We start from the raw sequence: 13212 nt of genomic DNA, 5'->3' as shown, positions 1-13212 counted from the left end.
AATGATAAAAAGTCATCATCCAATAATGTGAGTTTTTTTTTCAGAGCTGAAATCAAGTCATTTTATTACGTTAATCCTACAAGCCTAGGATAAATATGACATCATGCGCATATATTTATTATTGCTCTTTATCTCAGAGGAAACTATAATTTTCTTTTGTGTGTATAGTTTCTAGAATCCACAAATATAATTAGTTCATCAAGTAAGGTGCCGGAACACATTAGTTTAATGATATGACAAAATTATTAATATATTTCATAAATATTAGTCTTAATAAGTTTTATTTCTGCACATCTGCTAGGTATTACGAATAAACACAAGAAGCAAGTCAAAATGGTTAAGTTTATAACGCAGTTTCAAAATTAATTTATTTTGTATAGACAATGAAAAGAAAATAATGAACTCAGGTAAACAGCGCTTTGTTGCCAACAATAATATAAAGTTGTTTATTTGTTTAAGACAGATCTTAAAAGCTCATTAATTTGACCCTTAATTTGAGCTTGTTGAGCCTGGATATGTATACCAGTCTTCTTAATCATTAAAATATGCTTATCAGCCTGAGCAAGATCAGAACGAAGTGTTGTTAATGTATTTGGAACTGTATCAAGAATAAAAGCTTTTCCGCATGATTGATATACTGGAACTGAAGGATTGAGTTTGCTAATTTCGTGACGTGTGAGATATTTTGTACGGCGTTGGCGTAATTCGAGTTCTAATTGGGCAGAAAACTTGGCAAGGTTGTCACCAAGGCGATCGTCTTCTGCACAGAGCTTATAATACTGCTTTTTCTGCTCTTCTGGGAACTCTCTTCTGACAGTCATTTCAATGTAGCCGGACCAAAAAGTGACATATTTTTCAACGGCTATTTAATTTGAAGATATAATGACTACACGAATTGACCTTGTCAATACAACATAGTAACTCTACACCTCTATGGTAATGACACGCATATAACCCGCTTTGGAAATTTCACTCTTTTATATGATTTTTCATTTGATATCTTTGAATTTCAATCAGGTCTATGAGAGATCATGTAAACCTAATATAGCATAATCTATTATTTCTAATTAGATTTAAAATATCAAATACAAAATCCATTGAAAATGATATGTTTAGAATCTCAATGATATTGCAATCTATATACCTTCGAACTATTCATTAAAAATATTTTTTACAGACTATACTTGTAATCATTGAGAAACATATTTCGCACACTCTGTAATTTTTTAAATAATAAAAAAATTAAGGCAACCCGCTTTTGAACCTTTGCCATTATGAAATTCTCCATGGCAGTCTTGTTAAAAGCCATCTTTTTATTGCATTTCCTGGGACTTCAGAATAGAAATGCTATATATATATATATAAATGTGCCAATGAGAAATATTAAATTAATCTTAATATTAATTAATTTATTGTCATTAAAATTAAATTCATGTGAAACAAGTTCGAAAATTGCGAAGTAGTTTTCTGTATACTGGAAGTTTTCAAGACTTCAATATCATCGAAATAAAAACTTTTGTCTATACTCTACTAATATATATTTCAATATCATTAATATCTTTACTAAAAATGAAGTTATGAGAAATACTCGATATTGCATAACATCAATTTATGGTAACTTTAAATGAAGAACAAACAATATTCATATGAAAAATATATTGGAAATAAGAATATTGTTAATTTTAATATAATTATCCAATCAGATTAGATTATGTTACTTGGCTCCAATAGAATTTAGATAATCTCTGACATTACTATTTGCATATGAGAGTGCTGTTTTTACATCATTATCCCATGCATATTTATCAGCTCCAACTGAGATAAGATATTTGACAACTTCAAGATGACCTTTTCTTGATGCCCAAATGAGTGGATTATTTCCATTACCAAACTTTGCTTCTTTATCAGCTCCAACTGAGATAAGATATTTGACAACTTCAAGATGACTATAATATGATGCATAAATGAGTGGAGTCCATCCATATTCATTCTTTGTTTCTTTATCACAGCCACATTCAATGAGTGATTTGACAAGTTTAAGATTTCTTTTTTCACTTGCAACATGAAGTACATTCATTACATCCAATTTTGTCTTTTTTAACCAAAGACCTTCTTCACAAGCCTTTGAAATCATTTCGTGATTATCTTCAGAAGAAAGTTCTTCAAAGAATTCGTAAACAATTTCAAAATCATTAATTTTCTTAAGTAATGAGATTCTGGTTAAAAATTCTTCAGAATAGTTGTGAGATTCATTAGTTCGAGTGACTGTAGTTTCTTTGGAAACATTTTGTATTTGATTTTGTAATGTTTTTATTTCTGTTTGAGGTTTTTTTGATTTCTTCTGTAGAATCACCCATGTGTTTGTCGTTTTCTTTGAGAAAATCAATGATTCCATCAAATATGTGGAATTTCATGTACTTTTTGACGAAGGTAAGAATTGAAATGACTTCTTCAATATTTTCGATAGTAACATTTGCTTTTCGTGTACTGATATATAATTCTTTGGAACTAAGAGTCGGTGAAGACTGTTTGAGAAGAGTAACGTACTGATCAGCTGTCAAACGTGAATATTTCATGATTGTTTTGATAGCCTCCATATCGAATGTATCAAAAAAGTTTTCGTTTTCAATATAATCACTGATATGAGCAGCAATGTATTCGAAATTCAGATTCATCCACTGATTCGATTTTTGAAATATCGTAACTTTACAAAAAATCTGAAAAAAAATTAAAATCGAAAATTAGACTGAAAATGCTCTCATTCTTATATGATTATGAAATTATATCAATAAAATTTCATTTCAAAACGAATTTTGATAATATCGCTGTTATAGACCGAAAATAGATTTTTTCGGTTTTCTCTTCAAATAATTGAAAGAATGATACTATTATAGGTTTATTATATTATATAGCATATAATCATGCTATAGCCGAAAATTATAAGTTTTGAGAAGATTGAATATAACACAAATAAATTTGAATGTAAGTTAAATTGCTTGTTGTTTTTAATAGCTATTTAATGAGAAATCCAATATTGCAAAATTCAAATTGAATGATTGAAAGAACAGAAAAAGTCATTCTTTTCAATTTCGAATTTGTTTCATTGTATTTAGAATTATATGGCAAATAAGATATTTAAACTTGATTTTTGAAGGAAAATTCACAAAATTGAATAAATTCAAATAATTTTTATTCAAAAATAAACTAGTTATTTGAGTTTAATACTAATTATCTATTCAAACTACAAAGTTTGTAATTTAAAATATTTTGTGAGATCAGATTGAATTAATTCAAGGTTCTTTTCAATTAATATTAATGACCATATTACGCATTTTCGAACATTCTAAACCAAATATATAAAAATGGGAGACGAATGTTAAATTTGCTAGACATGGGGGAGTTGTCTGCAAAGTTTTAGCTCTTATCTCTAACAAAAAATTAATTTTTAAAAAAAATGACCGAATACGTTTCACAGCGAGAAAAAAATAAAAGGCAAGATAGAATTTTCTAGACATAAAGAAGTTGTTTACCGAGTTTTAGCTCTTATCTCTAACAAAAAATTAATTTTTAAAAAAATGACCGAATACGTTTCACAGCGAGAAAAAAATAAAAGGCAAGATAGAATTTTCTAGACATAAAGAAGTTGTCTTCCAAGTGTCAGCTGTTACTTCTTCTCAATACTGATATAAAATAAAAATCTTTATTATTTATTTAACCTTTATTGTTTCATTAAACTTCATTTATTTTATATTATAGTTTTATTCTTTTAGCTACTTGTAAAATAATCTAATTTTATATCATCATTTTACCGGATTATTCTTCAATACATCGATTGTGTATCTAAAATAATATCATTATCCTTATTCTGTTTTTTCCAAAATTCTTTTAAATATCTTTTTTGGTTAGATTACTTTATACTTTTTACTTTTATTTTTTAATTTCAAAAAAAATTTGGTGATTGTTCTATTCTGTTACAATGTGCATTATCATATTCTAATGAATTATTCATTACATACATTTAAAAAAACTTGTTAAAAATGAAATTAAAAAATTATGTTTATTATTACGCTGTGAATGTGTCAACAGCGGTCATGCCTGTATCTGTATCCCATATTTGCCACAACCTTTCTGTATCTGCATTTGTGTATTTCGGTTTCAGCTGATACATTTGATTTGGCGTGTAATTTGTTCCGGTTAATGGATTAATTGGGAGATCTTCATGCGGTGTGTTATTATTGTACTCCCAAATAAAGGCAGGAATAGCCTGAATGCTTTGGCAGCGCTTCAATGGCGGCCAGAATCTCTCAATCTTCCCATTTTGGTAGGGAGAATGAGAGTCTGTATGCCGCCATTGGACGCCCCAAAGATCAAGTAGATCTTGAAAGGCGCCCCTATTTTCTGAACCGTTGTCGGTCCAGAAACAATAAGGGGCGCCAAATTCAATGAAGGCGGAAGCCGCAACGTTCGCTGTCGTCGCTGCCAGCATATCTGGTATTTGTATATACGCTAGGACTTTGCGGCTAAAATCGTCGATTATGCCATAAATATATTGGCCACGAACACCCCTAAAATAATGAACATCTGCGTGCCAGATAAGATTGGGTGAAAGCGCCCAATATCTTACTGCTGTTTCTGGCCCGGCATGCTCTAATCGCGTCTTGGTGAAATGATTTTCTTTGAAGTATCTGCGTACTTCTCTATAAGATACATCAATTTGTTGTAATTTCAAACGTTTCCATTGTTTTGTTTGACCACAGGGAAAGGCCCAGTGGTCATGTATCACAGCAAGAGCTTTGATTTGGTCGTAGGGATTGACCCTACGACCTTTCTTGCCTTTAGGCAATGGGATATTCTGTAAGCTAAATTGATTTTGTAAAAAAGATTTTGAAACATCTAAATATTTGAAATCATTTGATTGAAGGGTTGGGGCGATGGGAACATGGGTGCAAGCTTCTTCCCATGTCATTTTACCTTCTTCAATCTGATTGGAAATACCAATTAGGTAAATTCGATCGACATACCCTTTGTAAGGATTCATTCTAATGAAGTACGTTAACAATCAAAATATTCTATAAGTGTCTAGTATGGAATTCAAAAGAATAAAGAAAATGGTAACGTAAATAAACGTAATACGAAATAATTTATAATTAAAATGAAAAAAAGAAAAAATAATAAGTAAAGTGACTGGAAATGAAAATGAAAATCAGTGTACAGTTTTATTTTTTTCTCGCTGTGAAACGTATTCGGTCATTTTTTTAAAAATTAATTTTTTGTTAGAGATAAGAGCTAAAACTCGGTAAACAACTTCTTTATGTCTAGAAAATTCTATCTTGCCTTTTATTTTTTTCTCGCTGTGAAACGTATTCGGTCATTTTTTTAAAAATTAATTTTTTGTTAGAGATAAGAGCTAAAACTCGGTAAACAACTTCTTTATGTCTAGAAAATTCTATCTTGCCTTTTATTTTTTTCTCGCTGTGAAACGTATTCGGTCATTTTTTTAAAAATTAATTTTTTGTTAGAGATAAGAGCTAAAACTTTGCAGACAACTCCCCCATGTCTAGCAAATTTAACATTCGTCTCCCATTTTTATATATTTGGTTTAGAATGTTCGAAAATGCGTAATATGGTCATTAATATTAATTGAAAAGAACCTTGAATTAATTCAATCTGATCTCACAAAATATTTTAAATTACAAACTTTGTAGTTTGAATAGATAATTAGTATTAAACTCAAATAACTAGTTTATTTTTGAATAAAAATTATTTGAATTTATTCAATTTTGTGAATTTTCCTTCAAAAATCAAGTTTAAATATCTTATTTGCCATATAATTCTAAATACAATGAAACAAATTCGAAATTGAAAAGAATGACTTTTTCTGTTCTTTCAATCATTCAATTTGAATTTTGCAATATTGGATTTCTCATTAAATAGCTATTAAAAACAACAAGCAATTTAACTTACATTCAAATTTATTTGTGTTATATTCAATCTTCTCAAAACTTATAATTTTCGGCTATAGCATGATTATATGCTATATAATATAATAAACCTATAATAGTATCATTCTTTCAATTATTTGAAGAGAAAACCGAAAAAATCTATTTTCGGTCTATAACAATTTTGATAATATCGCTTGCAAATTAAGAATTGTGAGCTGCAAAGCATTGATGTAGAATTAGTACTTTAAAACATTCAATGTCACTTAAAAAATTTCCAACATTGGGTTTTATGTAAAACCAAGATATAAACATATATTTACCAATGAATAACAAAAAATATTTTACAACTCATCATCATGAATAATAAGGTCATCATCGTCACTTTTCTCGAATTCGAGATTATCCAAGTCATTTCCAGCATTTCCAGGGTTAAATGACATCTGAGGCATGTTACCCATCTGTCCATTTCCAAATGGCTGTTGTCTGAAGTCTCCATTTCCAAAAGGAGGCTGACCAAAGTTTCCATTTGCAAATGCGACGTTTTCCATCTGGTAACCTTCATCATTGAAGTCAAGGTTGTCCAGATCATCAGGGGCTTCATCACCCATCTGCATCATTCTTCTTGAAATGTTTGAATTTGAATCCATTTCTGAATTTATCAATTTCGAGCCGTATTCGCCATCAGATTCACCGCCGAACTTAAATGTTTCTTCTGGAATTCCTTCTGGAAGCTCTGTATCAATAATCTTCACGATATCGACAAATCCTCCATCCAAAGCTTCTTTTCTTGCTTCTTCGACCGTCTTTAGGTCTATCGCAGATGGAATGAGAAGCTTTCTAAATATGGAGGTTCTCCCGAGCTTTGCGGCCGAAATCAAAGATTTATTTGCACATCCGGGCGAAAACTTACTGCTTGCTTCGTTTATGACCATCTGAAGCATCTCATCACAGTTAAACAACGCACATTCGTTTAGAATGGCAGAAATGTACTTATCTGCAGCTCCGTATTGAATTACCATTTTTGTAGCTTCGAACGCGTTGTTTTTGATCATATTACTAATTGACTTCATTCCAAGGGCACTGAAGTCAAGAATAAAGTGGTATTCGTTGATTAATTTGTCGATTAAATCAATTAAGTTTTGTTCTAAGAAGGATGAAGGAACAACAGGTGGACCATTGTGGATACCTCTTGAAAGTAAGTATAAAAACATATCAGGAGAAATGTCTTTGATATTTTGTGAAAGAGAGCCTGAAATATCCATAAAAGAAGCAATAGTATCAAGAATATAAGATACACCTCTAATGTCGTTTTGAGAAATCAAGAAAGAAAGCTCCGTAAGGTAAAATTCTGGACCAAAATTAACATTTGTGTTTTTCTTTAAGTCAATAAGGGTATCAAAAGTAACAGGATATCCCCAATAACTAACTCCATGGCAGTCTAAAAGAAGATAGGACATTCTTTTTGAAATACAAAGTTGAAAAGCGGCAGAATTTATTGAATGCCTAACGATATAGTTTTTAACCTTCGACATGCATTTAATAGCATCGTATTTGATGATATTGTACTCATAGCTCGTCATTTTTATCGAATCGTTCCTTTCAAATACTGATATATCTATTACAGAAGGGTCATCATTTTTGATACCAGTAATAATTGCATCTGAAAGTTGTTGAACAGGGGGAGCTTCAGAAGGATTCATAAGATTCATTGTACTTGTCACTTTTTTATTCTTGCTCCTAATATTTTATCGGTGCGATGCGCCAATAGAATAATAATAACAAAATCGGGATCAGAACTAAGTAAGAATCATTTTTACATTCTGCATTACATTTAAAACTTTTGCGATGTTTAAATTTTTGTCAATAATTAAGTAATACTTCAATCGAAGAGAGAGCGAATTTCAAATGAGTAAGGGTTAATTTTCAATACTTCAAACAAACAAATAAAAATAAAAGTAAAAAAAAAGATTTATAGGTACGGGAAAAAGGTGTATTCGCCCCCCAAAATAGGGGAAGGAAAAGTTTTTAGAAAAAGATAATAACACCAATAAATAGTAAATATTATACTTATATTATTATTAAAATTTTGTGAATGTTTCTTTGTTGGTTCTTGAGAAAATCGAATTTTATATTTCAAAAATAAAAAATTTTATCGTCTTTTAACGTACATATAAATTTTTATTTGGTCAGTAAATAATAAAGATATGACCCTAAATTTTATACCATAGTATATGTATAAAATATGAATATTATTGGTATAATCAAAGTTCCAAAAAACCCTTTCCTTCCCTAATTTTGGGGGGTGAATACACCTTTTTCCCGTACCTATATAGAATAAATAAAATAAAATAAAAAAAAATTAATTTTATTTCTTACGATCAGGTTCGCATTCAAGAGACATGTTGATTAAATCTGAATCTGTGAAAGAAGTATCTGTATTTAGATCTTCCACCATCTTTAAAATTTCGTCGTTTATCTGGAAAGATCTCTCTGTACCCCAGTCTTTCTTCAAGAAAGAGCACGCGACCCAATAGGCTCTGTGCATTGTGATGTTGAGTTTTTCGAAACCATTGTCATTCTTTGACTTAGGGTTACCATCCTTGATGAATGCCATATCAGTTAACCAGGGACCCATGAAAGGCAATGCCATCTCCGGCTTTGTCTTATTTTCGTTGTTGATCTCCGCCTTGTAGTTCTTGAACTTACGAAGTGGAGAACAGATGGAAGAAAGGGAATCGTAGAGTTCTTTCATGCTCTGATTCGAGTCCTTGACTTGTACATCCTTCAGAGCATCCCAGCAACCGTGTAGACGTGTAACTGGTGGAGCAGAAAGAGCGGAATCGATAACGAAAAGACCATGGAAGTTTCTGATTTCTGAGCACTTTTGCATGACCAAAATCCATTGAGCCATGATTATTGCTGTTGCCTTTGGATCTCTCTTTGTGTAATGAACAAGAGAATATTGTATATACTGTGATAATTTGTTGAATCTCTTAGCGATTGTTACAAGGTTAGGAGCAATTGCTTCTGGATTTGTTTTGTTTGCCCATCCGCAAGCAACGAATTCCTTATAGTTTATGTTGTTGAAGATTGCTAGTTCGTGGTACATGATGTGATTAGCAATTGTCAATGAATCAGCAGTAAATGCCAATGTGTGTTTGAGCGGTTCTATCTTTATGTCATCAAGATATTCCGCTGTTCCGAATTTCTTCTCAACTTTTTCAACAGGCTTCAATTCCTTCGATGTACGTAATTGTTCCTTTGGCTTCTTAAGAACGGAATCAATTGATTCTTTTGTTTCATCGGCATTGCAGAACTCTCTGATGTAACCATATATACCTTTGAGACTTCCATCATCAACAAGTGTAACAAAGTCTTCTGGAAACATCGCAACCCATTTCTGCAAATAGTTGTTAGTCAAAGAAGCAACGTAGTTCTCTTTGGCAACAGGCAATCCGTCCATCAATGGTTTGCCGTTGTGTGCATTGATCAGCATCTCTTCGAAAAGCTTGAGAATGATGATAGGCTCGATCTTGGCGTTGTGCCAAGTGAAGATATGGAGTGTGTTGTAGCCAGGCTCCATGTTATCAGTGATGAACAGGAGAGCGGTGAAGAATTTGATGGTTGCCCACTCGATGAGAACTTTGTCGCCGTTTTCGGTGAATTTGGCATCCTCGATTTTGTATTTGCGCAGTTGTGGATTGGTAAATTGGTCGGACTTGTTCTCTTCGATCTTGATTTTCTTTCGGATTTCACTGAATATGGATTTGAGCTCATTGGATGAATCGTTGCGTCCTGATGTTATTTTCTTCGACATTTCCATGACTTGTACTGTCTGAACTTTCATCAATTCAGAGAAATCTCTTTGTGCATCTTGAACAGCTGTAGGAAATGCCTTTCTATTCGAGTAAGCCTCAAAGATTGCTTTGGATTGAACAGATGCAGCTCCAAGAATTTCGGCATTCCTGTTTTCTTCTTCTTTTTCTTTGGCCGTAATTTCGTATTTCTTCTTGAGATCAATGTATTCGTTATGGAGTTGGATGTCTTCATTAGAGGAACCTTTTTCGATACGGCTCTTCTCGTTAAGAGTGTTCTTTAACCGTAATTGTGTGGTTTCGAGCTCTTTCTTCATGTCATCTCTTTCTTTTATGATGTTTTCAAGCTCATTCTTGTCGGATTGGAGTTTCTCACTATCGTTTTTGTACTGGGTAGTGAAGGTGTCGCAAGATTTCTGATAACTCTGGGCTTGGCTGATAAGATTGGACACTTTACTGTAGCAGTCGTTGTAATAGTCGAATATGTCTTGGAAAAGATGATATAAAGTGTCGTTCTGGCTTTGCAAATGGTCAAGTTGGAATGAGGTTCTTAATATTTGGGTATATTGGTCTAATCGAGTGTTAAGGGAGATCATGAGATTATCCGTGTAATTGGTCCATTGTCCTTGTGTCGATTGTGGATCAGGGGCTGGGGTATTTCTCATGGACGCTTGAATTTGAGCAGTAATTTTTTCGTATTGAGTAGTAAGGAGCTGCAAATCATTGTAGCATGAAAGGTTGGATCGAGAATCCTTACTGATTTCAACAAATTCGGCTTTCGATTTTTTACTGGCATCTTCTACTTCTTTGACAAGGTTTTTCTGCTGTTTGATGACATTCAGAAGGTCGTTTTCACGAATTTCTTCAGTATTCTTAGCCCAGACTCTTGCTCGCTGGAGACGAGTAAGACCTTCGTCTTTTTTGTCTAATAACATCTGCTTTTGCTCATTAAGGGCTTCAATTGACTTAAGGATATTTTGGTGGCGTACATAAACAGTTCTAGCTGCATTGATGGTTAAAATAAGATTTTTAACTTGAAGATCTTGGGATTTTTCTGTATTCTGTTGTCCTTGGCCTTTAAATTTGTTAATAGTATCTTTCTTAACTGATAGAGCTAGTTCATGGAGTTGCCGTAATTTTACATTTTGATTAAAAATTTCAGTAATATCCGGGCGAACAGAGTATCTTTCTTTAAGCTGATTGAGTTCTCTGTATTTACCTTCGATATACACTTGGCATTGATCACACGTGGTTTTATATCGCTCAATAAGGTCCCGAGTTGACAGTTGATCCATTCGTGAGATTAAAAAAAATTGACAACTTTACATCGATTTGTGAAGTGAAAAAAAGAATCATAGAGGAGATTGAGGAATTTTGAGTTAATATTTAGAATACTCATATCATAAAGAGATTGTTTCAATAGGAAAATCAGAGTTTTAATCTTATTTACGTTTAAGAATGTCTGAACTTGACATGAATGCTATTGATGATATTATTAAAAGACTGCTTGCTGTAAAGGATAAGCCACTAGGAACATCAGCAGGATTGACAATAGAAGAAATTAACATGCTTTGCGCTAATGTCAAAAAGATTTTCCTCGACCAACCTATTCTACTTGAATTACAACCACCTCTTACAATTGTTGGCGATATTCACGGTCAATACCATGATCTTCTTCGCATTTTTGACAAAAATAAAGATCCTTCAGTTACAAATTACCTTTTCATGGGAGATTATGTAGATCGTGGAGTTAACAGCCTAGAAACAATATGTTTACTATTCGCTTATAAGCTTAAAAGACCAGAAAACTTCTTCTTATTGCGTGGAAATCACGAATGTTCATACATCAACAGAGAATTCGGTTTTTACGATGAATGTGTAGAAAGATACAATATAGAACTATGGCGTACCTTCTGTGATGTGTTTAACTGCTTACCTTTAGTTGCAATCATTGAAGATCGAATTTTCTGTGTCCATGGAGGTATTTCTCCCTTCCTGGATAATCTAGATCAAATCAGAGAGTACGAACATCAAAGGCCATTCGATATTCCTGAAGAAGGCTTAATATGCGATTTAGTCTGGTCAGATCCGGACATTGAAACAGAGGATTGGGGTGCAAATGATAGAGGTGCATCCTACGTGTTCGGAATTCCTCCTCTTGAGAAATTCCTGAAGAAATTTAATTTCGATCTTGTTGTACGCGGCCATCAAGCTGTTATGAGCGGATATAACTTCCCATTCGATAGCCAGCAAGGAATAGTCACAGTATTCTCCGCTCCGAACTATTGTTATGAATATGAAAATCGTGGTGCAACTATGCAAGTCGATGAAGAGCTTAGCTGCAGTTTTACCGTTTTCCCACCAATAAACTACGACGAAGACTACTTTATGGGCCCTCGTCCTGGAACTCCTCCTCGTGGAACAGAAGAAAACTCAACAAACGAGCTTCATCTCTAATATTAGAAAATATCCATGTTATTCTATCATTTAAAATAAACTTTTAATATTATCTTTAAATTCTGAAACAGTAGAATGACAGATTGTGATATAGGATAAGATACTATATTGCATCTGATCTACCATTGCAAAAACATCTAAAAATGATATAGATCTTGTTTTTAGAAAATAATTTTTATTTTTTTTTCTAAAATTAGGGCGTTTTTTATGATATGGGATGGCCAATACCCAGTAAAAAGAAATTAATTAATAAAGAAAAAGCAGAATATAAATATATTCAGGATTCAAAAGTGCCGAAATATGATTCAAGATCATCTGGAAGAGGAATTTCCAGGGGATTATCAACACCTAAATTGAGGTCATCAAGATTAACTTCAGAAATACTGCCAGAAGGTTGAAACTCTTCTTGTCCTCGCTCTTGCATCTGTTCCCGTGTTGCAACATGTCTGATCTCAGGAATAGGAAAGGGAGTGTTCATAGGAGGATGTGTGCTGATTGAAGTCTTGCAGAATTGAGATTGAGTTAAAATCATCTCATGTTGTGTTCGTGGGTTTTTCTTGGGAAGTTGAAGTTTACCTTGACTGTCGCAATGGTATGTAATCTCATTTGGATCTTCATAATCAAATGTGATACTACGAATAATGCCCTTAACATGACTCATTCTGATGATGAAAAAATGTTTTTTTTGACAAAACGATATGCTCTCAATAATTTAAAAATTTTAAAAATTTTCTATTATGATTCTATGAATGTACAAGATGATAATTTAATAATTTTTTTAAAATTTTGAAATAGTGAAATGAACATTGACTAGAATTTTCTTTCCACTAAAATTGAGATCTTTACAAAATTGACTATTACTTATATTGTTTAGCTCTCAATATGTAACAAGGTATCCTCTGGCAAAAATTGAAAAACCGTTTCATTCATTCAATTTGGATATCTGATTGATCAACATGTCTTGTATACTTCTACTCATAAGTCAAGCGATATGAAAT

The 13212-nt window shown here is 32.4% G+C and overlaps 6 protein-coding genes across 6 annotated transcripts, besides 5 other annotated features; 1 reads left to right on the top strand and 5 right to left on the bottom strand.

The window, feature by feature from the left end:
* Positions 1 to 116: 116 nt before the first annotated feature.
* Positions 117 to 990, bottom strand: TVAGG3_0271730 (prefoldin family; the record flags this gene model as incomplete). The annotated part of the gene is made up of 1 exon (XM_001580901.2): positions 447 to 821. One exon carries the CDS (start codon positions 819 to 821, stop codon positions 447 to 449), a length of 375 nt encoding a protein of 124 aa, XP_001580951.1.
* Positions 991 to 1269: 279 nt separating this feature from the next.
* TVAGG3_0271720 (spectrin binding) lies at positions 1270 to 2826 on the bottom strand (the record flags this gene model as incomplete). Its single annotated transcript, XM_001580900.1, has 1 exon — positions 1715 to 2395. One exon carries the CDS (start codon positions 2393 to 2395, stop codon positions 1715 to 1717), a length of 681 nt encoding a protein of 226 aa, XP_001580950.1.
* A 1-nt stretch (position 2827) lies between these two features.
* Positions 2828 to 3667: a mobile genetic element.
* Positions 2828 to 3667: a terminal%2Cinverted (terminal inverted repeat of Banshee-A1 transposon ID:TVAGG3_0271710).
* A 399-nt stretch (positions 3668 to 4066) lies between these two features.
* Positions 4067 to 5038: a mobile genetic element.
* Positions 5039 to 5280: 242 nt separating this feature from the next.
* Positions 5281 to 6118: a mobile genetic element.
* Positions 5281 to 6118: a terminal%2Cinverted (terminal inverted repeat of Banshee-A1 transposon ID:TVAGG3_0271690).
* Positions 6119 to 6161: 43 nt separating this feature from the next.
* Positions 6162 to 7977, bottom strand: TVAGG3_0271680 (uncharacterized protein; the record flags this gene model as incomplete). Its single annotated transcript, XM_001580899.1, has 1 exon — positions 6284 to 7642. The coding sequence occupies one exon, from the start codon at positions 7640 to 7642 to the stop codon at positions 6284 to 6286; it is 1359 nt and encodes a 452-aa protein (XP_001580949.1).
* Positions 7978 to 8307: 330 nt separating this feature from the next.
* TVAGG3_0271670 (guanyl-nucleotide exchange factor protein) lies at positions 8308 to 11052 on the bottom strand (the record flags this gene model as incomplete). The annotated part of the gene is made up of 1 exon (XM_001580898.1): positions 8308 to 11052. The coding sequence occupies one exon, from the start codon at positions 11050 to 11052 to the stop codon at positions 8308 to 8310; it is 2745 nt and encodes a 914-aa protein (XP_001580948.1).
* Positions 11053 to 11202: 150 nt separating this feature from the next.
* TVAGG3_0271660 (protein phosphatase 2A family, catalytic domain family) lies at positions 11203 to 12274 on the top strand (the record flags this gene model as incomplete). Its single annotated transcript, XM_001580897.1, has 1 exon — positions 11216 to 12214. One exon carries the CDS (start codon positions 11216 to 11218, stop codon positions 12212 to 12214), a length of 999 nt encoding a protein of 332 aa, XP_001580947.1.
* A 137-nt stretch (positions 12275 to 12411) lies between these two features.
* TVAGG3_0271650 (uncharacterized protein) lies at positions 12412 to 12881 on the bottom strand (the record flags this gene model as incomplete). The annotated part of the gene is made up of 1 exon (XM_001580896.1): positions 12492 to 12875. One exon carries the CDS (start codon positions 12873 to 12875, stop codon positions 12492 to 12494), a length of 384 nt encoding a protein of 127 aa, XP_001580946.1.
* Positions 12882 to 13212: the final 331 nt, after the last annotated feature.

This window comes from Trichomonas vaginalis, chromosome V (genome assembly GCF_026262505.1).
Source record: "Trichomonas vaginalis G3 chromosome V, whole genome shotgun sequence".
Lineage (NCBI taxonomy): Eukaryota > Parabasalia > Trichomonadida > Trichomonadidae > Trichomonas > Trichomonas vaginalis.
The sequence above is the reverse complement of the archived record's forward strand: the minus strand, read 5'-3'. Positions and strand labels throughout refer to the sequence as shown.